The sequence below is a fragment of the Pan paniscus genome, chromosome 15, assembly GCF_029289425.2.
Source record: "Pan paniscus chromosome 15, NHGRI_mPanPan1-v2.0_pri, whole genome shotgun sequence".
Taxonomy (NCBI): Eukaryota; Metazoa; Chordata; class Mammalia; order Primates; family Hominidae; genus Pan; species Pan paniscus.
Window position 1 is genome coordinate 95,438,134 of NC_073264.2, and position 21,859 is coordinate 95,459,992.

The 21,859-nt window shown below is 44.5% G+C and overlaps 1 protein-coding gene across 1 annotated transcript; it reads right to left on the minus strand.

Moving 5' to 3' along the window:
* Positions 1-3,337: 3,337 nt before the first annotated feature.
* On the minus strand, positions 3,338-9,955 carry SERPINA10 (serpin family A member 10). Its single transcript, XM_034938061.3, has 4 exons — positions 9,238-9,955; positions 7,648-7,921; positions 5,475-5,625; positions 3,338-3,529 (listed from the first exon to the last, which is right to left on the minus strand). The coding sequence occupies exons 1-4, from the start codon at positions 9,953-9,955 to the stop codon at positions 3,338-3,340; spliced, it is 1,335 nt and encodes a 444-aa protein (XP_034793952.2).
* Between the last annotated feature and the right edge of the window lie 11,904 nt (positions 9,956-21,859).

Sequence of the window (21,859 nt, forward strand, 5' to 3'; positions counted from 1 at the left end):
TATCAAATTAATCCTTTAAGCTAGTTGTATGGCAAAGAAAAATCTCCCTCCATCTGTAGTTGTAGGGAAAAGGGACATCTTCGTCATCATTTTGTTAATTACTAAAACTTGCATTTTTAAGAACAAGTCCAGGAATTTCACTAGTTAGCCTTACAAGCTAACTGTAGAGCTCACTTTTACTGCAGAAATGGAGATAGGTCTATAAAAGGATTTTACTTAATAGAGGTTAAATAAGGAGCACATAAAATTTTTCTTTATAACCTCATACACATTTAAAAAATCATTTCTATTATTTGACTTCCTGAGCTTGAATATCTTAGTCTGGAGATGAGTCAGTTTTGCCATACAATTAGTGGATATATGAGAAATCTTTGAATTGAAATGAAACAGGCTCTTCAGCTGGAGTGGAAGTTGTACAGTGAAGATAGAATGAATTAGATTAAGTCAGTAACCTGTTCTCAGTTGTTACAGCATATCTATGTGAGAATGTGTGGTTGAGTGTGTCTGTGTAGGAACAATTTTTAAGACTCGACACTTGGCCGGGCGTGGTGGCTCATGCCTGTAATCCCAGCACTTTGGGAGGCCGAGGCGGGCAGATCACAAGGTCAGGAGATCAAGACCATCCTGACTAACACAGCGAAACCCCATCTCTACTTAAAATACAAAAAATTAGCCGGTCGTGGTGGCAGGCGCCTGTAGTCCCAGCTACTCGGGAGGCTGAGGCAGGAGAATGGCATGAACCCGGGAGGTGGAGGTTGCAGTGAGCTGAGATTGCACCACTGCACTCCAGCCTGGGTGACAGAGCAAGACTCCGTCTCAAAACAAAAACAAAACCAAAAACTCGACACATATATAGTGAAGACTTGTACAATGTTAAGATTTCACCCGCTCGGTTGGAAACCCTGAATTTGTGTGTATGTATTTGTGTAAGGTAAGTTACATTTTTTATTGGTCTGCGTTTTTCTGTCATGCCTGTGTACTTGGGAAATCTGAAACTGAGTGTCTTAGGAACTTCTTAAAGCAAATATGGGGGAACATTAAACAGTATATTTAAAATATAGAATAGGTCCATTTTCTACCTTAAAGAGTAGTATATTAAATACAATTATTATACTGTTGTTGCTTTGCAGTGTATGTGGTGGGAAGAAGGCAGGAGTTTTTTATCTGCATGCTATATGAATCCTTCAATAATAATGTACCTTTTTATTACTGGGTTTGGCCGTATTGATTTCAGTGAGTATTGTGCTCTCACAGACTTATTTTTCCAGATTTCATCTCTTAAAAGTGGGAAATTTGACTGGATGCTACTTTATTCCTCTTTCTACTATTTTTCCACAAACAAATCTGACTAATTGAACACAAACAAGGTGACTTAAGAATGTCAGTTAGAGTTAGTCCTCTGTCTTTGGCCCTCTAGGGCCTAGAATTGCCTGTCCCTTCATAAGTGTCAATTAGTACTCTTGGAATGAATACAGGAATGAATTTTATTTTATTAATATGCAGTCTAAATACTGACTTTTCATCAGTCCAGGTTATGGAATGATGAAAAGTCAGTATTTAGACTGCATATTAATATTATCACCTATTCACATTACTCTGAATTATATTAAACAACTAATCAATAAATGAATTTTAGGTTTTTTTAAACATTAGATAGCAGACAGAAATCCAATTAGGCATTTAGTTAACATAGTTCACACTGTAAATCAGCTCTATTCAGGATTCTCTGAATATAGTCTTTTCTGTTTCTGTGACAAAAAATGACTGCCTAAGGAAGATCAGGGATATTTACGATTTTCCTTTTCACCCTGGGACAAAGTTCATGCTTATATTCTGTTTAACCCCCGTGGGTAGCTGTAGTGCATGCTGTTTACCTGGTCCCCATCAGATGTTTTAGATGGAAGGAAGAGCAAAAAGGGCTTGGGGACTAGACTCAGGAAAGGTAGGCTTCTGACTCTGCCATTGCCACACTGGAAGACCTTGGACAAGTATTTTGTTCCCACTGGTATATAAGGTATGACTTATCCACTAGATGCAGAAGACACAGTGCCCAAGGCTGACAGTACTGTAAGGACCCATGAAGGTGTTTTGCTTATTGCCATATGCTAGACATATAACTTTGAAGCTAGATATGCAACTTTGAAAGACGAATATATTCATCTTTCTACCAATGCAGCCATAGAACATGTATATCTTCATGAAGGAAGGAGGAGTCTACAAGGTTAAACGTGCCTAGGGCCCATGAAAGTAAGCATGTGGACCTGTTTCTGGGTCCCTCTTTCTTTCCTTTGTAAAATGAAGGTATTGAACTAGATGATCTGTGATTCAGCCAATGCCTCTGCCAAGCGATTTGATGCACCATGGAAGCAGATGCTGTGATCAGGACTGGTTAGAGCTATTTTCTTCTGATGTCAGTCAGCAAGAAATGACTCCGTAATAGATTAAAATAAAACACTTATTTTGCACCAGAGAGAAGGAAAGAGAGAGAAGCACATGACTCAAGGAGAATGTGTACATGTGTTCCTCCCAAAGGCTTTATCTTGACATAGTGTTCTCATCTACAACTTTTTAAAAATCCAAATATGTGAGCAACAGAGAAAAGATATTCTACCCAGTTAGTCTTTAGCCAAGTAACTAAGGTTCTTAGAAACAAGCTTAAAATACCAGACAGATTGCACAAACATCTTTAAAAATATGTATCAATTTAATGCTTTTATAGTAGTCCTCCCTTATCCATGGTTTTGCTTTCTGCAGTCTCAGTTAACCATGGTCAACCATGGTCCAAAAACATTAAATGAAAAATTCCAGAAATAAACAATCTAAAAGTTTTAAGCAGCATGCCATTCTGAGTAGTGGGATGGAATCTTGCATCGTCCTGCTCTGTCCCACCCAGGATGTGAATTCTCCCCTTGCCCAATGTCTCCACACTGTCTATGCTCCTCGCCCATGAGTCACTTAGTAGCCTTCTCTATAATCAGTTTGACTGTTATGGTATTGCAGTGCTTGCGTTCAAGTAACTCATTTTACTTAATGTTGTTATTGTTGTTAATCTCTTACTGTGCCTAGTTTATAAATTAAACTTTATCATAGGTATGTATGTGTAGGAAAAAATATATGTAAGGTTCAGCACTGTCCACCGTTTCAGGCATCTGCTGGGGGTCTTTGAATGTATCCCCCTCAGATAAGTGGGGACTACTGTATTTATTTGAGAACACCCTAAACTAGTTAAGAACAAAAGGAACACTCTCCCCTGCCATCCATTGCTGGTATCCTGTGTGTGTTTGATACCTCAGATTCAGCATCTACTACAGCACGAAGTGCTTATGCATGTCCTGAATTATAGGAGAGTCGGATTCACCACCCTGCCCAGAAACAGAAGCATTCCAGAGGTTTCTTCATAGATCATGAAATGAAATGGCCGGTCCACTTTGATGACAGGAGGCATGGAATAAGCAGTAATTTCTGACAAGATTCCTGCCACTGCCTCAGTGCCCCTTTCATCAACTTCAATCACTGTTCTTTGTAAAACCTGGAAAAGGAAATAACCATTTGTGTGGCAGTGCAAAGGAGGAATTAAATGAGCCCCTTGAAATTCTTTACAGTGGTCCTACCCATGGGGTCATGCTCCTGGGATTTAGTGGAGCAGGCCCATCTACGTTAAGAGGAGTGGTCTGGGGTTGCACCAGGGACTGCCACAGGAGTCTCAAACAATACCAGGAGACCTCAGGAACCCAATGTGAAGTATTGTGGAATAGTGAAACACATTCCGGGCGTGGACTCAGGATGCACTCATGCATCAAATCTTTATTGAGCATGTAATTTATGCTACTAATTCTTGAGCTGAGCTGGTGCTCCTAAAAGGTTTTCAAGCTGCCTGGATCCCTTGAGTCTTCTGACTTTCCTTTTGGCAGGCAAGGTGGAGGCAGGGAATGGCTAGTCTTCTGTAGCAGCTTCCCAGCACCTGGTACTACTCTGAGGCATTTTCTGGGCCAAGCCCAGGGGTCCCTGGAGCCTTCCTGAATTCTGGCTGCCTATATTGTGGCTGCTTGCTATGTTTGGGAGGCCCTTTTTTACAGAAACAAGATGTGATATGAGTGACATACCTATATAATTACTGTGTTATAAGAGATAATGAAAACATAACATGTAATTACACTGATTTTCACTCCAGGAAATTCCCTGATTTCCTAGAGGAAAATTAACTCCCCAGAGCAAAAAGAGGGAGAATATTTAATCATTTACAGTTTAAATTTCATGATGACCCTTCATAAAGCAGCAGCGCATTTCAGTTTTTCATGTGTTCATAGCAGAAACACTTTCAGGTGCTGGTCTGAAGGATTGTTTTATTTAATTGTCTTACCTCTCTTGAGGTTGTAAGACCTGATTCCAGGCCATGGTTACCCTACTGTGTCCTACTTAAGTGGATGCCATTTTTAGTCTCTCTTGGAATTGAAAATTGCAATTGTATAAGAAAATATTAAACCACACAGCTAAGGAAGAATGTAGAGAGATGTAGCTGCCATTTGGAAATGTGTGGGAGCATTTTTATAGTGATGACTGGAGTTTCCTACTGGCATTAGTGAACATGGGCCAGCAATGCTAACCAGTTCCCTGCAACATGCACAACTGCTCTGGACAACAAGCAGTTCCCCTCAAAACCAAGAACCCTTCCACTGAGAAACACTGAGTAACTGAAGGGATTCTATGTGGATGGTGACTAAACTTGTTCTTAGTAGTTTTAGAGATAGAACTAGGACCAAAAAGTATGAATCAGAAGTTACAGGACTCTCTCTCTCTCTCTCCATATATATATGTATGTCTCTCTCCATATATATATATATATATGTGTGTGTATATATATACACACACACACACATACACATATATACACATATACATTTATACACATATACATATATACATATATATACACACACACATATATATATATATACACATATAACAATTTTAGCTATTTGTGGATTGGGCAGCTCTTCAAAGAAATGGTGAGTTTGATGTCACTGGAAGCATGAAGAGGAAGAGAGAGAAGTTGGAGGGCTATTTCGTAGGGCTATGGAGGGGATTTCCACAAGGAGGGAGAAGTTGGGCTAGATGATGTCTAGGGGTTTGTTTCATTGTAAAGGTGGTGTAATTTCATGAACTATTCAAGTTGTATTCAACATAAATGATGATGCCTCTGTAAACCAGTTCTATTTCAGGGTCAAATTTCTCCCTGAGCACTTTAAGCAGAGGGGCAGAGGTCTGCTTAAAATAAATTAGTTGAAAAGTTATTTTAATGAAGTTGCTTGAAATTCTTAAAACATCCAACCTGGGTGCTATTTCAAGTATTTGGGACTTAAATCTAATTTTCCACTACAATTAGGTATTTTATCAAAGTTAAATGGTTTGTAAAAACATTTGTTTTGGTGACATTTCATGCTGAGGTTGGGCTCTGATGAAAGATCCTGACTTACCCTGGATACTTGGAGATTTCTTCCAGTAGCTGAGAGTTCACTAAGGTCAGCAAAGGGTGAGAAGATTCTTCTGATTCCCATCTGCCTAAGCAGCTCATGCATCTCATACTTCTGATCTAGCTTGAACTTCGGAAAGAAAACTTCCATGTTTCTGTGGTACAAGAACAGATGATGGTGAAATGTAGACAAAGCCCTAGTCTATGGACACCAAAAAGGTCACAATTTTTGTTCTTTAAGATTATTTCCATTAATGAGTCTTTCAGTTGACTATGTAGTTCATGCCATTCTTTTACAGTGGTCTACTCAGGGAAAATATTTCTAGCTTATCAAATAGTACTTCAGCTTCAGTGAATGAGTTTTATTCCTCAGCCAGTGACTCACGTTTTCTTTAGCAAAGTACTTATGTGTTCATTTCCCTATATTTTAAAAACAACCTGAGTTAACAGCTGCTTTCAGCAGTCCTGCAGCCTCCTGGATGATGGCTGTTTTCAGCTCCTGGATTCTGCAGACCCGAGGAGTCTGGGGATGGATGGGGAGGGGAGCAAAGAAAACTTTCAACCCCTACCCATCTTTAGCCAGAGAAGCTCTGATACCATCTATTTTGTATACTGGAGTCCTCCTTTGAAAATGTGTTGGTTGAAAAGATGAGTTCTGTGGCTCAAAATAAAATTTTTTTATTTATTTAAAAATAATTGAGGACATGACATGTCTTGAAGATTAATTTAAAAAGTTATTCAGCAAACATTTCTTGAGGGCTTATGATGTTTGGGGTTCATTGTTAGGTGCTAAAGATATGAAGAAAAATGAAAGAAGAATAATGAAGATAAAACTAACCCTGGGGACCTTTAGCTGCACTTGTCTGCCAAAATCTGAGTCACAGGATTCAGAAGCCATAGCCATGGAATTCGTATTGCAGCCATTTTCCTTGTACTCCAATAGGTGGATTAATTTATTGGGCAGATATTTCAGTGCCCACTCTGTGCTTTCTTTTCCTCTCCTCTATATTTACAGACCCCTACCCTGTCATGTGTCTAGATTCTAGTTCTATGTTGATGACCGAATTTATATCTCCGGCCTGGACCTCACCCTAGACTCCAGATCCACCTGTCGTCTTGACATCTCAACTTGGATGTCTAATAGATATTTCTGTTCCAAGTGTTTAAGACTGAACTTCTGCACTTACCCCAGACCTGTTCCTCCCCCTTTCAGTAAATGGCAAATCCGTCTTTCCAGTTGCTAAGGCCAAAAACATTGTGATCACCTTTGACACCTCTCTCACCCACATCCAATCGATTAGCAGATCCTGCACTTCCTAATAGATCCAGAATCCAGCCACTTCTCACCACTTCCACTACCACCACCGCAGTCCAGGTAGCAGCATCTCTACCTGGATTGCTAGTAACCTTCTAACCACTCTCCCTTGCTTCCATCCTTACCCCCTAGTGTCTTTTCTCAACACAGGAGCTTATGTGATCCTTTAAAGACAGAAATCAAATCAGGTTGCTTCTCTACTCAGAACCATCCAGTGGCTTCCTGCCTCTCTCAGGAAAGCCCAAGTCTTTGCTGGGGACTGGGCCCCTGTTTCCTCTCTGATCTTATCTCCAATTGCTGAAGCCACACTTGCCTCCTTGATGTTCTTCAAACCCACCAGGTACACTCCCATCCCAGAACTTGTACACTTCTGCCCGTAACATAACACTTCTCTCCCCGAATATATCCACATGGTTTATCCTTCATCTTCAGATGTTTGCTTACTGTTACCTTCTTGGAGAGGCCTTGTCTAACCTCCATCTGCATCCTGATGATGCTTCTTGTCCCCTTCCCTGCATTATTACCTATTTTTAATTTACTCTTTGTCTTCCTTCAATAGAATGTAAGCTGCATGAGGGCAGACTAATTTTGCCTGTTTTGTTTGCTGATGGATCCCTGGCATCATATATTTATGACAGTCGCAGAACGTAAAGTACTGATGGACTCAATGAATGAATCAGCCAGGCACTCTGTGACAGACGCTGGGGATAGAGTGGAAAAAAAGACAAATGCTGCCCTGCCCTCAGGAAGCTTATAGCTCACTGGAGGAGACATTAAATCACGGTGCATTCAATGAAATTGTGCTGAGTGTTTGCCAGTACAGAAAGGTAGAGTTTGTATAGGGTGTGGGCAAGAGTTGTACCTGGTTTTCATGTTTCTGAGCCATGTCTCCACCAAGTCTGTGGTCAGGTAGTCTTCAAGGGCGAGGTGGTCACCCATTTTCTCCATGAGGACGACCAGCATGGTGGCATTTCCTTGGTAGGGCAGTTTGAGGACATGACAACGAAAATTCTTGTCAAAGGTGGAGGCAAACTTGCCTGCACCGTACATCATGGGCACCTTAATGGTCTTGTACTTGTCCAGGTGGAAAGTGTCGACTTCGGTGAAGACAGGGTCAAATGGGGTCAGCCATTTCCCTGAACAAGTAAGAGAAGAACTCATTGCAGAAATTCCCTCTTTGAAAAGCATTGTTCTTGCTCAAATAATAGAGAGGGAGCCTTCTATCTCACTTCTCTCACTTCTCGTCTTCTCGTTCCAACTAGGAAAGGCGTTCCCTAATTGGGTTGGCTTTTCCACAGCTCAGGCAGGCAAAATAAATTTCCCCAAAATTTTCCCCGTCCTCTAGCCCAGCTAGCAAAATGCAGCTCCACTCGCAGGCCCTATTGGGAATCGCACACGAAAGCAGGGAAATGTTTCCTAACAATCCCTGGCTCCCCTCATTGTCCTGGACCTGAACGGAATTCACAGTCGTTCCCTCATAGTTGGCTCCAGCTTAGAGAAAAGCCTTTGCCTGGCACCTCTGACTGCCACTTTGTCTCATTCACACCAGGCACAAGCACGTGCAGAGTCCAAGGTGGCAGGAGTGACACTTCTCACCCACCCACTGTTTAGTGTGGTTCTGAGAGAAGGCCCCACAATGCAGAGGCTACTAGCAGGCAGGTACATTACTCTCTACATAAATGTCTGTCCTGGGGGTGTGGCCTGGCTGGTTGTAAAGTGGCTTCCCCTGCCGGGGCTTTGTAAGTCTGGTGCCAGCTCTGCGAAAGTGGCATCCAACCCACGTCCAGTGCCCCATTAGGGAGGCAGGGCTGGACAGAACCTAGGATCAGGGGGTCAGGAGGCCCTTGTTTGGGTTTTGCCTCTGCCACTTATTGTGTGACCTTGATCAAGCTAACGTCTCTGAGCTGGTTTCATCTTTAGAAAGGAGACAACTCCTGCTCTACCTGCTGATTGGCAGTTTGGAAGAACAAGTAAACAGTAGATACTCAGTGTCTGCTATGTGCCAAGCCCATCTGGGCACTTTACATTCATTGTCTCATTTAGCCTCTAACACTGTAGTAGGTGGAGTGTCCCTATTTTCTATAATAAGAATCTAAGGGCAGAGAGTTGGTCAAAAAGTAAAAATGAAGGAGCAATGATGCAATCCTAAATCCCCCAGATAATCCCCCAGCCCCCCTTTTTTTGGAAAGACCCTATGCTTCTAAGTGTCAGAGGGGAGCTGTGTAGAGTGCTCTGAAAATTATAAGGACTACAAGCACATAGGATACCAGGGAAGGGCCTCAAATGACAGTGTCTGGCACTGTTCAATATGTGTATCAATCTGTTTTTGAAACGTGAAAACACATTCATAGAAAATCATGTAGCGTTAACCATATGCTGGCCTAACGAAAGGAAAGGGAGAGACAATCGTAGGGCCCTGTGGCCTTGGGAGAGCAGAACATTGTCAAAGTACCTTTGAACAAGATGTAATCCACAAGAATTAATTTGGTTTCAGGATCAATCTCATCAAACAGTTTGGGAATTTTCCCCCCAGTCTCTTTGTTAATGTAATGATTCATGAGCCTTTTGGCCTGTGAGGCATTGCGAAAATTCATAGGCACGCACTCTGTATCAAAATACCTCTTGGATAAATTGAAGAAAGTCTCTTTGACATCAAAATCCTTGTGGATGAAGGCAAAACTCCCCTGTGTGAGGCCCAGTTCCAGGTTGTGGGAGAGGGTCTCTCTGAGTCCCTTAAAGAGGGAAGGCAGGAGCCCGGGCTTGGTGGGCTTCAGGGCCTGCAAGTGGAGCCCTCTCTTGATCTGGGTTTCGGTTGGCCCTGAGGCCCCCAGCATCAAGCCTGTCATGGCCAAGGACATGCCAAATGGAGAGAAGACCATGTTGCCATCGTGCCTCATGGAGATCTTTCGCAGCAGGCTGAATCCGAAGTTTGAAGTCTCCTTGGCAAGCTGCTGCCTGCTGGCCATCAGCCAGGCTTTCTCTTCCTCACTGGCCTTCTCCTCGCTGGCCTCCTGCTCATCTTCCTCTTCCTCCCTGGGAGCCTGCACTACCCTGCTGGTCTGGTTCTGAGGGGCCGGGGTCTCTGGCGACTGAGGACTGGGGGCCAAGCCGGGTACCAGCCACACCTGTGCCAGGAGGACGGAGAGCAGGAGACTTGGCACCACCTTCATGTGATCGGCTGCGGAGGCCAAGGAGTGCCTCCCTTCAGCTGCAAGACTTCCTGTGGAGAGGAGAGGATAGAGATGGTTTTAATGCCTCCTAAAATGTCTTTGTGGATAGTAAAAGCTTCTTCAGGGACCCTGCCTCCTTCCTGTGGCTCAAGTAGGTTAGCCCTGCCCCAGGGAGACCTAGAGCAAGTGTGGGTGACATTTGCTCACCCAAAGAGGGGACATTATTTCACAGAGCAAAACCTCCTCCAGTTCCCATTCCCTGCCAGGCCGGCAGGCAGCTCTCAGTCCTGACCCCTTTTTCATTCATCCCGTCTCCTCCCTAAGGGCCAGGGCAAGAGAGTCCACTCTGGGAGCAGGAGGCAGCACAGAAGGTGGGGGTCTGAGCAGGTGGAATCAGGGGTCCTCACACACCTTTCCTTGATCTGCTTCATTCACTGCCCTGACCATCTGGTCGTCAGGCTGCCCATCCAGATGGGTGGCCGGCCTTGCCCTGTGCCCTATTTGGCTGGGGGTTGGAGTGCCTGCATGCCCGTTAGGCAAGGAAGGGGGAAAGTATTGGAGCTTTCCTGGATTTTTGATCAAAATTCTCTTCGCACTGCACCTCTGCTACGCAGTTCCTTGGAGGTCTTCCTTCCTTCCTTCCTATAGCTGCAGCTCCCGGGTAGCAGGAGGCCCCGCAATTCATACAACCCACTTCTGGGCTCCCTCCACTGTGGCTTCATAGAGCCCTCACAGCCACCTGGGCTGCATGCCGGTTCTCACTGTCCTAGGCTGCACAGCGTGGGAGCTACACTTCTTCACCGTTAGCTGTCCCCTTCTCTGTCGCCTTTTAGGCTCCCTCCACATCCTTGGACACAGAGCCTGGCTCCTGAACACTTCCATGTTTTCCATCCAAATACATGGCTTGGGACTGGGCTGGGCCACCTGGCTGTGTCCAAACTCAGTTCTGGTGTTCAGCCACACTGCAGGCCTGATCCCAGAGGCTGGCTGGGCAGAACCCCTGGGACACCTGCCCTCCCTCATCCTCACTCTGGGCCCACTGCCCTGGGAGGGTCTGGGTGGGGTAGGCCACCCAGCCCAGTGAGCGCAGGGTGAATGCTGCCGGCCTCACAATAGTTCCCATCAGCAGAGACCCTTGTTCTTGACCAAGGTCACCTGCAGCAAAATGTGTTGACAGGCGGTGCTGCCAGGCCTCTTCTCCCTGATGCAGGGGCTGAGTCCTTATCTATGCCTGGGACAAAACCGCCTCCAACGCCAGGGCCCAGTATGTTGCCCCTTGCTCGGGCTGAATGGCACCCCGGAATTCAGGGCCTCACTCTGCAGTCTGAACGGCACTACCCTCTACCCTGTAGAAGCAGTGAAATACTTCCACTGTGTTTCCCAAAGGACACTGTTGAGGAAGCTCTTTTTGACTCTAAATGGCAAGCCCGCATTCAACAGGTCACCCAAGTATTGTAAACATTGGGTAAATAGCTCTTTCAGTGTAAATGCAGCCCAGTTTCACGCTTTTATTGTTATGGACTGAATGTGTCCCCTGAGAATTCATAAGTTGAAGCCCGAACCACCATTGTGATGGCAATAGAGTTGGGGCACTTGGGAGGTGATTAGGTTTAGATGCGGTCGTGAGGGCAAGGCCCCTGTGATAGCACTAGTGCTGTCATAAGAAGAAGAGAGCAGAGTCCCCCTCCGCACCTCCTCTCCATGGGAGGACACGGTGCGAAGGTGGCCATCTGCAAGCCAAGAAGACAGCCCTACCAGAATCCGGCCACGCTGGCACCCTGACTCGGACTTTCAGCCTCCAAAACTGTGAAAAATCAATGGCTGTTGGAGCCACCCAGCCTGTGGTGTTTTGTTAGAGGAGCCTGAGCTAAAACGATTACGTGGCATCGTTTAGTGCTACTTTCTACATTAAGACCACACAGAATACTCCTGAATTCAAGGTTACTTCTCCCTGTACAATGGTCAGGAAATTAGCCCAGCACGCCAACCAGATGTCACCACCTCCAAATGCTGAGTCTTACCTTCCTGTTTTTGGAGCTTGTCCTGCAGTCTGCAGTGGTAGCCCAGTAATTCCTGGGCACTCCTGGACATATATCGCCTAAGGTCTTTGTAAAGTCTTTGCTCATCTACCCAACCCTTTGGAGTCTAGGCCGGGAGTTCAGGGGGCGCTCCTGGACTAGGACACCATCCAGCATGGTGAGGACACACCTTCCTAGACAGAACCCAGGCCGTAAGGAATCACCAGCTCACCTGCCACTTCTCAGCCCTGGGAGAGCACACATCCCCGCCTCCCCTCAGCCCTGGGAAGGGGAGCCCTGCTTACTCCGGCTGTGAGTTGTGGTGGGTGAAATACCAAGCCTTTCAAGCCTCTTTCTCTTGGCCTCCTTCCTGCAGAGGAGCCGCTTGTGTCTATAATTCGCCTCTTACCCCACTCCAGCTCCCAATCTGTATATACAGTCCCTGTGGAGTGTAGGATGGAGGTCTTTGCACTGCTCAGCCACACAGCCCTCACATGGGAGCCCACCCAGGGATGATACCATCCTTCCCGGTCCCTCCCTGATGAGACTCATTGAAGCTCTCCTGTAACCCACTGCCTCTTACCAGTGTGTGGCCTTGGGTCCTGGAAAAGTCCTTCATTCAGAGCAGAAACCAAAGCTTCAGCTTTGCAGCCCAGAACCTTCAGCAAATATTTGCTATTCCAAAGTATGATCCCCTGTGGGACGGTTACTGATTAACATCCTGCTTGTGATGGTGGAGTTTCTGGAAAACCAAAGACCAAGTGGGAGGCTTCCCATACTCCCCAGCTCCTCCTATAACCCAGAATATGACCCAAATCCCATCACGAGAGCTTCTGCCTTGCAACTCAAGGCTTCGCCCCAGTAAGATTCAGCTCTGTCTGGGTGGGGTGTGGGGGATTTGTCTTGAGCTGTTCTAGGTGCTGAACACCTCGAGAAAGAAGGCACTGGGGGATCCCATGGATGCTTCCTGAGTCCCCAGCCTGGTACTGGACACTATGAGGATGTGGGTTGGGGGGCACAGCAGAAATGTTCAGGACCTGTTCTCTCAGCCCCCAAGGAACTGGTCAGTCCAGTGGGGGAGGCAGACAGGTAAATCACTACTTAGAGTACATAGCTCCTTTCAAGGTAAATTTCCTGCTTCACAATGTTGCTGGACTTGAGACTGAATCCTCGGGTACTCAAGAGTTGAGGCCGGTGGAGACCGTTTACGGCAAAACTTTTCAGACTTCTCAGACTCTCTTTTTTAATATATATAAGTAAATATTTTGTTGTGTGCCCCTTACTACTACCATTGAAGTGAAATGTATAGCTAATATAACCTACCCACAAAATTAAAAAAAAAAAAATAATGCTGTAATGATAATATGGAGGCATAATAAAAGAGAATAATGTGTCCCTGAATATGGCAGTGCTGTGGCCTAAGGGCCTGGGCAGGTGCAGTGAGGCTGTCCAATGTGGAGCCCGCGGGAGGTCGCTTGTGTGCTGCTCACTGCTGGCCAGTGAACATGACAACCAATGTTACTACCAGGGATAGAGTTTTTGAAATGGTAAATAATGCTTGATAAAGTTTCAAACAAAATAAAATATAGATCTTTCCCTGATTTACACGGTCATCTTCTTCACAGAAAATGCAGTGTGTAGTAAAACCTTGGATAAATATTGTATTTTTATATGAAATAAAGCAGCCCCAGGACTGACAGTCTAGGCTCAGATAATCCCACGTGAACCTGAGGTGGACATGTGAGTCCTGGGGAACCCGGCGGCCTCTTCATCATGGGAGACTGCCCTGCGTGTTCTGGTATGCCTGGCATTGCTAACCCTCAATCCTTAAATGCTAGTAGTACTCCCCCCAAACGTTTGTGAAAGGCAGAAGTGTCCCAACAAGTTTCCAGAGTGTTCCTTTTGGGCAGTACCTGCTCTGTTAATAGGCAATTCTTTAAGAGGTGAAAGTGAGGGTGTAGAGGGGCCAGGCTGGATTCACACCACGCACAGGAGTCAGCCTTTGCCTGCCCATCCAGGTCGAGCTCTGCAGCTGCGGGCTTGTGGATTCCCAAAAAGCAGGGGCTGTTTCCTCCAGGCCTGGGAAGGTGTCTGCTTTGCTAAATGTCTGAGTGGAGCCAGCGAGTGTGCAGGTCTTAGGGCACAGGGTTTCTTTTCTTTTTTTTTTTTTTTTTTGAGACAGAGTCTCTGTCTGTCACCCAGGCTGGAGTGCAATGGTGTGATCTCAGCTCACTGTAACCTCCACCTCCCAGGTTCAAACGGTTCTCCTGCCTCAGCCTCCCGAGTAGCTGGGATTACAGGCGCCTGCCACCACGCTAATTTTTCTATTTTTAGTAGAGACGGGGTTTCACCATATTGGCCAGGCTGGTCTCAAACTCCTGACCTCGTGGTCCTCCTGCCTTGGCCTCCCAAAGTACTGGAATTACAGGTGTGAGCCACCGTGCCTGGCCAGGGCACAGGGTTTCAGAAATGGATCCTTATAAAGGAAGGCAGCAGAGTATATTGGGAAGATTGTGAAGGCTTCAGCCAGGCCATTGCCTCCTGCCCTGGTGTGAATCTGAGGTCCTCTGCTCCCAGTTCCTAGCTGCTGGGATGTAAGTTAACCTCACCGAGCCAGCCTTTCTTCCTCTGTCAAATGGCCAGAACTCAGACTCTGTCCTATGAATATCTCTGCAGCACCAAGGAACCAGGAAGGGGGTGGATGATGTTGCTCCTAAGGCTGTGAGCCCTGGACCCCAGCGTGTGGCTCAGAAGTCCCCCTCCTTCAGGGAGGACATTATTCCTGTACAGCTCCCAACAAGGGAGCTGCCCACTCTTTGACCTTTAGCCCTCCAGTTAGATGGGAAAGTGAGAAAACTCAATGCATAGCACTGTAGCCTGAGCTCTTTTACCAGCAGCATGACCCTGAACAAGCTACCTAACCTCTCTTAGCCTCAGTTTACTAATCTGTAAAATGGGGTGCCCCAGGCTGAGCTGTTAGGACTTCTGAGAGGATGAACTGAGGTGGTGCTTGTGGAGTTGAGTATCTCGCCCGGTAGGAAGGAAGTGCTACAGGAATGGCATTTGTTGCATAATTTTAGAGCCAGATTGAACCTCAGAAGTAAGTAACCCTGTCCCCAGGCTTTGATTTTATAAAGGAAGATATTCAGGCCCCACCATGAAGGCCTCTCCTGCTAGAGTTAAAGCAGAATAGACCAGGCTGTCTGACTTCCAGTTGTTATGAACTTTAGCTTCTCACACTCCTTGGCCAAAAACGATTGGGAAAGCTCTGACGGGAAGGCCTCTGGTGATCCAGATAAACTCAGAGGCGATGCAGAACCCTTCCTGGAACTCCCCTCAGGCAGGAGGCACAACTTCTGAAAGCCACTCTTCAGGGCGACATCGAGGGGCTTCTAAAGCAAATTTGTCCAGAGACCTACAGGGTTAAACGTCTGAAAAACAAGCGTTAGGGCAGTCCTATGAGACCAAAAGCAGACTCCAGGAAACAGTGAGAGAACTGCAAGAGTTTACTTTGTGTGGATCAGATGAAGGGGGTGTTTGGGTAGGTGGGTAGTAAAGGAAACCAGACTATGTTACCCCTTGATATGGTCTGTCTGTGTCCCCACCCAAATCTTATCTTGAATTGTAGCTCCCATAATTCCCACGTGTTGTGGGGGGTACCCAGTGGGAGATCATTGAATCGTAGAGGTGGTTTCCCCCATACTGTTCTTGTGGTAGTGAGTAAGTCTCATGAGATCTGATGGTTTTATAAGGGGATTTTTAAGGGGAAATTCCTTTCGCTTGGCTCTCATTCTCCCTCTTGCCTGCTGCCATGTAAGACCTGCCTTGATTGTGAGGCCTCTCCAACCATGTGGAACGGTGAGTCCATTAAACCTCTTTTTCTTTATAAATTACCCGGTCTTGGGTATGTCTTTATTAGCAGTGTGAAAATAAACTAACATACCCCTAAATATGCCTTTCTGATATAAAAATTATTTTTGAACTGAAGGTAATTAAGAAACAGCAAATGGAGAAATAGTTTTCTCTATCTTTCCCCCTTTCTTCCTAAAGACAGATAAAAATTCCTCTTTACTGGAAATGACTCTAGACTCTTATCAACCCAGAGATGGCATCAGAGGAATATGCAAACAAGCCTTATTCCTTTAGTTTCCTCCCATATGTTTACCTTCTGTGATTTCCTGCCCTTGGAAGCATAAAACCACTTCCCTTGTCCCGACCCATGATTTTCCTACTAATTTATTGCTCTTTATTAAAGGTAAGTGGAGTTCTAAGGCACCATTTTGAGTTACTTTTCATGCAGGTTTCTCCTGTGTGAAGTGCATGGCCCATGTTGTAAGCTGATTTTTCTCTTGTCTGTCTTTTATTACAGGAGTCTATCCCAACAAAGAACTAAGATGGGAAGAAGTCAAGTTTAGCCTCCTCCCACAGTAGTACAGAGGTAGGAAAAAAAGGGCTTTCCAAGTCCTTGCAACATACACACACACATATGCACATGCACACACAGGTGCAAATTTCTCGCTGATTTCCAGACATCCCTCCTGCCTTGAACTTTAAAGACATCTTTCCATTGTGTTATGGCTTATGTGATTTCTTCTTTTTAAACTTCTAATTTAGAAATAACTTTAAACTTAAAAAAATTTGCAAAAATCATGGTCTCCACATCTACCCTTCACCCAGCTTCCAAAAATATGAACATATCATATGACTATAGTACATAACCACAGTGTATTAGTCCATTTTCACGCCGCTGATAAAGACATACCCGAGACTGGGAAGAGAAAGAGGTTTAAATGCACTTACAGCTCCACATGGCTGGGGAGGCCTCAGAATCATGGTGGGAGGCAAAAGGCACTGCTTACATGGTGGCGGCAAGAGAAAATGAGGAAGACGCAAAAGCAGAAACCCCCAATAAAGGCATCAGATCTTGTGAGACTTATTCACTATCACAAGAACAGTATGGCGGAACCACCCCCATGATTCAAATTATCTCCCACTGGGTCCCTTCCCACAACATGTGGGAATTATGGGAGTACAATTCAAGATGAGATTTGGGTGGGGATACAGAGCCAAACCATATCATTCCGCCTCTGGCCCTGCCAAATCTCATGTCCTCACATTTCAAAACCAATCATGCCTTCTCAACAGTCCCCCAAAGTCTTAACTCATTTCATCATTAACCCAAAAGTCCACAATCCAAAGTCTCACCTGAGATAAGGCAAGTCCCTTCTGCCTATGAGCCTGTAAAATCAAAAGCAAGCTAGTTACTGCCTAGATACAATGGGGTTACAGGTATTGGGTAAATACGGCTGTTCCAAATGGGAGAAACTGGCCTAAACGAAGTGGTTACAGGGCCCATGCAAGTCTGAAATCCAGCAGGTCAGTCAAATTTTAAAGCTCCAAAATGATCTCCTTTGACTCCAGGTCACGTTGATGCAAAAGGTAGCTTCCCTTGGTCTTGGGCAGCTCTGCCCCTGTGGCTTTGCAGGGTACAGCCTCCCTCCTGGCTGCTTTCACGGGCTGGCGTTGAGTGTCTGTGGCTTTTCCGGATAAATGGCGCAAGCTGTCGGTGGATCTACCATTCAGGGGTCTGGAGGACGGTGGCCGTCTTCTCACAGCTCCACTAGGCAGTGCCCCCATAGAGATTCTGTGTGGGGGCTCCAACCCACATTTTCCTTCTGCATTGCCCTAGCAGAGGTTCTCCATGAGCACCCCGCCCCTGTAGCAAACTTCTGCCTGGGCATCCAATCGTTTCTGTACATGTTCTGAAATTGAGGCGGAGGTTCCCAAACCCTAATTCTTGACTTCTGTGCACTTGCAGGCTCTACCACGTGGAAACTGCCAAGGCTTGGGGCTTGCACGCTCTGAAGCCACGGCCTGACTCGACGTTGGCTTCTTTCAGCCATGGCTGGAATGGCTAGGACACGGGGCACCACGTCCCTAGGCTGCACACAGTACGGGGACCATGAGCCCAGCCTACAAAACCATTTTCTCCTAGACCTCTGGGCCTATGATGGGAGGGGCTGCCATGCAGACCTCTGACATGCCCTGGAGACATTTTCCCCATTGTCTTGGGGATTAACATTCTGCTCCTCATTACTTATGCAAATTTCTGCAGCCAGCTTAAATTTCTCCTCGGAAAATGGGTTTTTCTTTTCTACCACATTGTCAGGCTGCAAATTTTCCAAACCTTTTTGCTCTGCTTCCCTTATAAAACTGAATGCCTTTGACAGCACCCAAGTCATATCTTGAGTGCTTTGCTGCTTAGAAATTTCTTCTGCCAGGTACCCTAAATCATCTCTCTCAAGTTCAAAGTTCCAGAAATCTCTAGGGCAGGGGAAAAGTGCCACCAATCTCTTTGCTAAAACATAACAAGAGTCACCTTCGCTCCAGTTCCCAACAAGTTCCTCATCTCGATATGAGACCACCTCAGCCTGGACCTTATTGTCCATATCGCTATCAAGCTTTTGGTCAAAGCCATTCAACAAGTCTCTAGGAAGTTCCAAACTTTCCCACATTTTCCTATCTTCTCCTGAACCCTCCAAACTGTTGAACCTTTGCCTGTTACCCAGTTCCAAAGTCGCTTCCACATTTTTGGGTATCTTTTAGGCAGTGCCCCACTCTACTGGTACCAATTTACTGCATTAGTCTGTTTTCATGCTGCTGATAAAGACAAACCTGAGACTGGGAAGAAAAAGTGGTTTAACTGGACTTACAGTTCCACATGACTGGGGAGGCCTCAGAATCATGGCGGGAGGCGAAAGACACTTCTTACATAGTGGTGGCAAGAGAAAATGAGGAAAATGCAAAAGCGGAAACCCCTGATAAATCCGTCAGATCTCATGAGACTTATTCACTATTATGGGAACAGTATGGAGGAAACTGCCCCTGTGACTCAAATTATCTCTCACCAGATTCCTCCCACAACATGTGGGAATTATGGGAGTACAATTTAAGATGAGATTTGGGTGGGGACACAGAACCAAACCACATCACATAGTATAATGGTCAAAACCAGGAAATTGCAGTGATTCTGTATATTGTCATTATTCAAGCTTTTTTTCAGTTGTCCTACCAATATCCTTTTTTCTTGTGCAGGGTCCAATCCAGGAACCCATGTTGCATTGGGTTGTCACATTTCTTCATTCTCCTTGAGTATGGCACAGCTTCTCAAGTTTTGTCTTTCTTGACCTATGACCTTTTGAAGAATACTGGCTAGATATTTTGTAGAATGTCTTTCAATTTGGAATTTTCTGATATTTTACATGTCAACTTTAGGTTGTACGCGTTGGGCACAAATATGGCAGAGGTAATATGCCTTTCTTTGTGTATCATTTCAGCTGGCTGGCATAATTTCTGATAAGAAATCAATCCTTATTTTGATCTTTGTGCCCTGTATGTAATATATACTTTTTTCTAGCTGCTTTTAAGATTTTCTCTTTATCTTTAGTTTTAAGGAATTTGATTATTAAAATTGATTTTTAATTATTGATTATTAAAAGAGCACCTTGGCTGGTGTTCTTTCTCCTGCTTTGGGCTTGTTGAATTTCTTGGAACTGTGAATTTATAGTTTTCATCATGTTTAGAAAATAATTTAACCATTATTTCTTAAAATATTTTCCTGTCCCCTAAACTGCCCCCTTCCTGGGGCTCCAATTTCATGTGGTGATGTAATGGTGAGGGCTTAGGTCATGTGTAGTTTTATGTGCACTACTGCTGATTTTATAGCTTGTTGGGGTGATGTGTAAGAAATATTCATGCAGCTACCATTATCCTACAGTCAACCAGAATTTTATGACTTATAGAATAAATTAGCTATTTAAGGATATGAATGGCAAGATTTTTGGCACTTTGTTATTTGCCTTTTAAATTTGATTATACTTTTAAAAATGTTTGTGTGGTTGAATGTATCTATCTTTTCTTTAGTCATTTCTGGATTTATAGCATTCTTAGATAAGTCTTTCTCATTATGAGATTATTTTTAAAACATTCATTATGTACTTTTTATTTTAGGATTTCAATTTTTTATATAAATCTTTGATCTATCAGGAATTGATCCTGGTGTAAGGATGACAGTGATTCTAATTTACACTGTCTTTCAGCTGGCTACCAGATTGTCCCCAAACATTTTAAATAAATGTTTTAACACAGTTTGTTTGCCCCATTTATTTGAGATGCCTTTTTTTTTTTTTTTTTAAGAGAAGTCTCATTCTGGTGCCCAGGCTGGAGTGCAGTGGCGTGATCTCAGCTCATTTCAAGCTCTGCTCCTGGGTTCAAGCAATTTTCATGCGTCAGCCTGCTGAGTAGCTGGGGCTACAGGCGCGTGCCATCATGCGTGGCTAATTTTTTGTATTTTTAGTAGAGACAGGGTTTCACCATGTTGGCTAGGTTGGTCTCAAACTCCGGACCTCAACTGATCCACCTGCCTTGGCCTCCCAAAGTGCTGGGATTACAGGTGTGAACCACTGTGCCTGGCCTGAAATGCCACTTTTCGTTTAAAAATGAAAAATTTTAAACTGTATTGGTTAGCTTATAAAAGTGAATGATGTAAAAAGCATATTAAAAAAACAAAAACAGAAACAAAAACAAAAAAATGAGTAAGACGCATCTACAACCATCTGATCTTTGACAAACCTGACAAAAACAAGAAATGGGGAAAGGATTCCCTATTTAATAAATGGTGCTGGGAAAACTGGCTAGCCATATATAGAAAGCTGAAACAGGATCCCTTCCTTACACCTTATACAAAAATTAATTCAAGATGGATTAAAGACTTAAATGTTAGAACTAAAACCATAAAAACCCTAGAAGAAAATCGAGGCAATACCATTCAGGACATAGGCATGGGCAAGGACTTCATGTCTAAAACACCAAAAGCAATGGCAACAAAAGCCAAAATTGACAAATGGGATCTAATTAAACTAAAGAGCTTCTGCACAGCAAAAGAAACTACCATCAGAGTGAACAGGCAACCTACAGAATGGGGGAAAATTTTTGCAATCTACTCATCTGACAAAGGGCTAATATCCAGAATCTACAAAGAACTCAAACAAATTTACAAGAAAAAAACAAACAACCCCATCAAAAAGTGGGCGAAGGATATGAACAGACACTTCTCAAAAGAAGACATTTATGCAGCCAACAGACACATGAAAAAATGCTCATCATCACTGGCCATCAGAGAAATGCAAATCAAAACCACAATGAGATACCATCTCACACCAGTTAGAATGGCAATCATTAAAAGTCAGGAAACAACAGGTGCTGGAGAAGATGTGGAGAAATAGGAACACTTGTACACTGTTGGTGGGACTGTAAACTAGTTCAACCATTGTGGAAGACAGTGTGGCGATTCCTCAAGGATCTAGAACTAGCAATACCATTTGACCAAGCCATCCCATTACTGGGTATATACCCAAAGGACTGTAAATCATGCTGCTATAAAGGCACATGCACACTATGTTTATTGCGGCACTATTCACAATAGCAAAGACTTGGAACCAACCCAAATGTCCATCAATGATAGACTGGATTAAGAAAATGTGGCACATATATACCATGGAATACTATGCAGCCATAAAAAAGGATGAGTTCGTGTCCTTTGTAGGGACATGGATGAAGCTGGAAACCATCATTCTCAGCAAACTATCACAAGAACAAAAAAAACAAACACCGCATGTTCTCACTCATAGGTGGGAATTGAACAATGAGAACACTTGGACACAGGAAGAGGAACATCACACACTGGGGCCTGTTGTGGGGTGGGGGGAGGGAAAGCATTAGGAGATATACCTAATGTAAATGACGAGTTAATGGGTGCAGCACACCAACATGGCACATGTATACATATGTAACAAACCTGCATGTTGTGCACATGTACCCTAGAACT

Excerpts from the sequence above, each read along its gene's own strand:
- SERPINA10 (XM_034938061.3), bottom strand. The coding sequence starts at position 9,955 with ATGAAGGTGGTGCCAAGTCTCCTGCTCTCCGTCCTCCTGGCACAGGTG. Across the intron at positions 7,922-9,237 it reads GGATTACATCTTGTTCAAAG|GGAAATGGCTGACCCCATTT; the intron begins GTACTTTGACAA and ends TTACTTGTTCAG. Across the intron at positions 5,626-7,647 it reads CTCAGAAACATGAAAACCAG|AAACATGGAAGTTTTCTTTC; the intron begins GTACAACTCTTG and ends CTTGTACCACAG.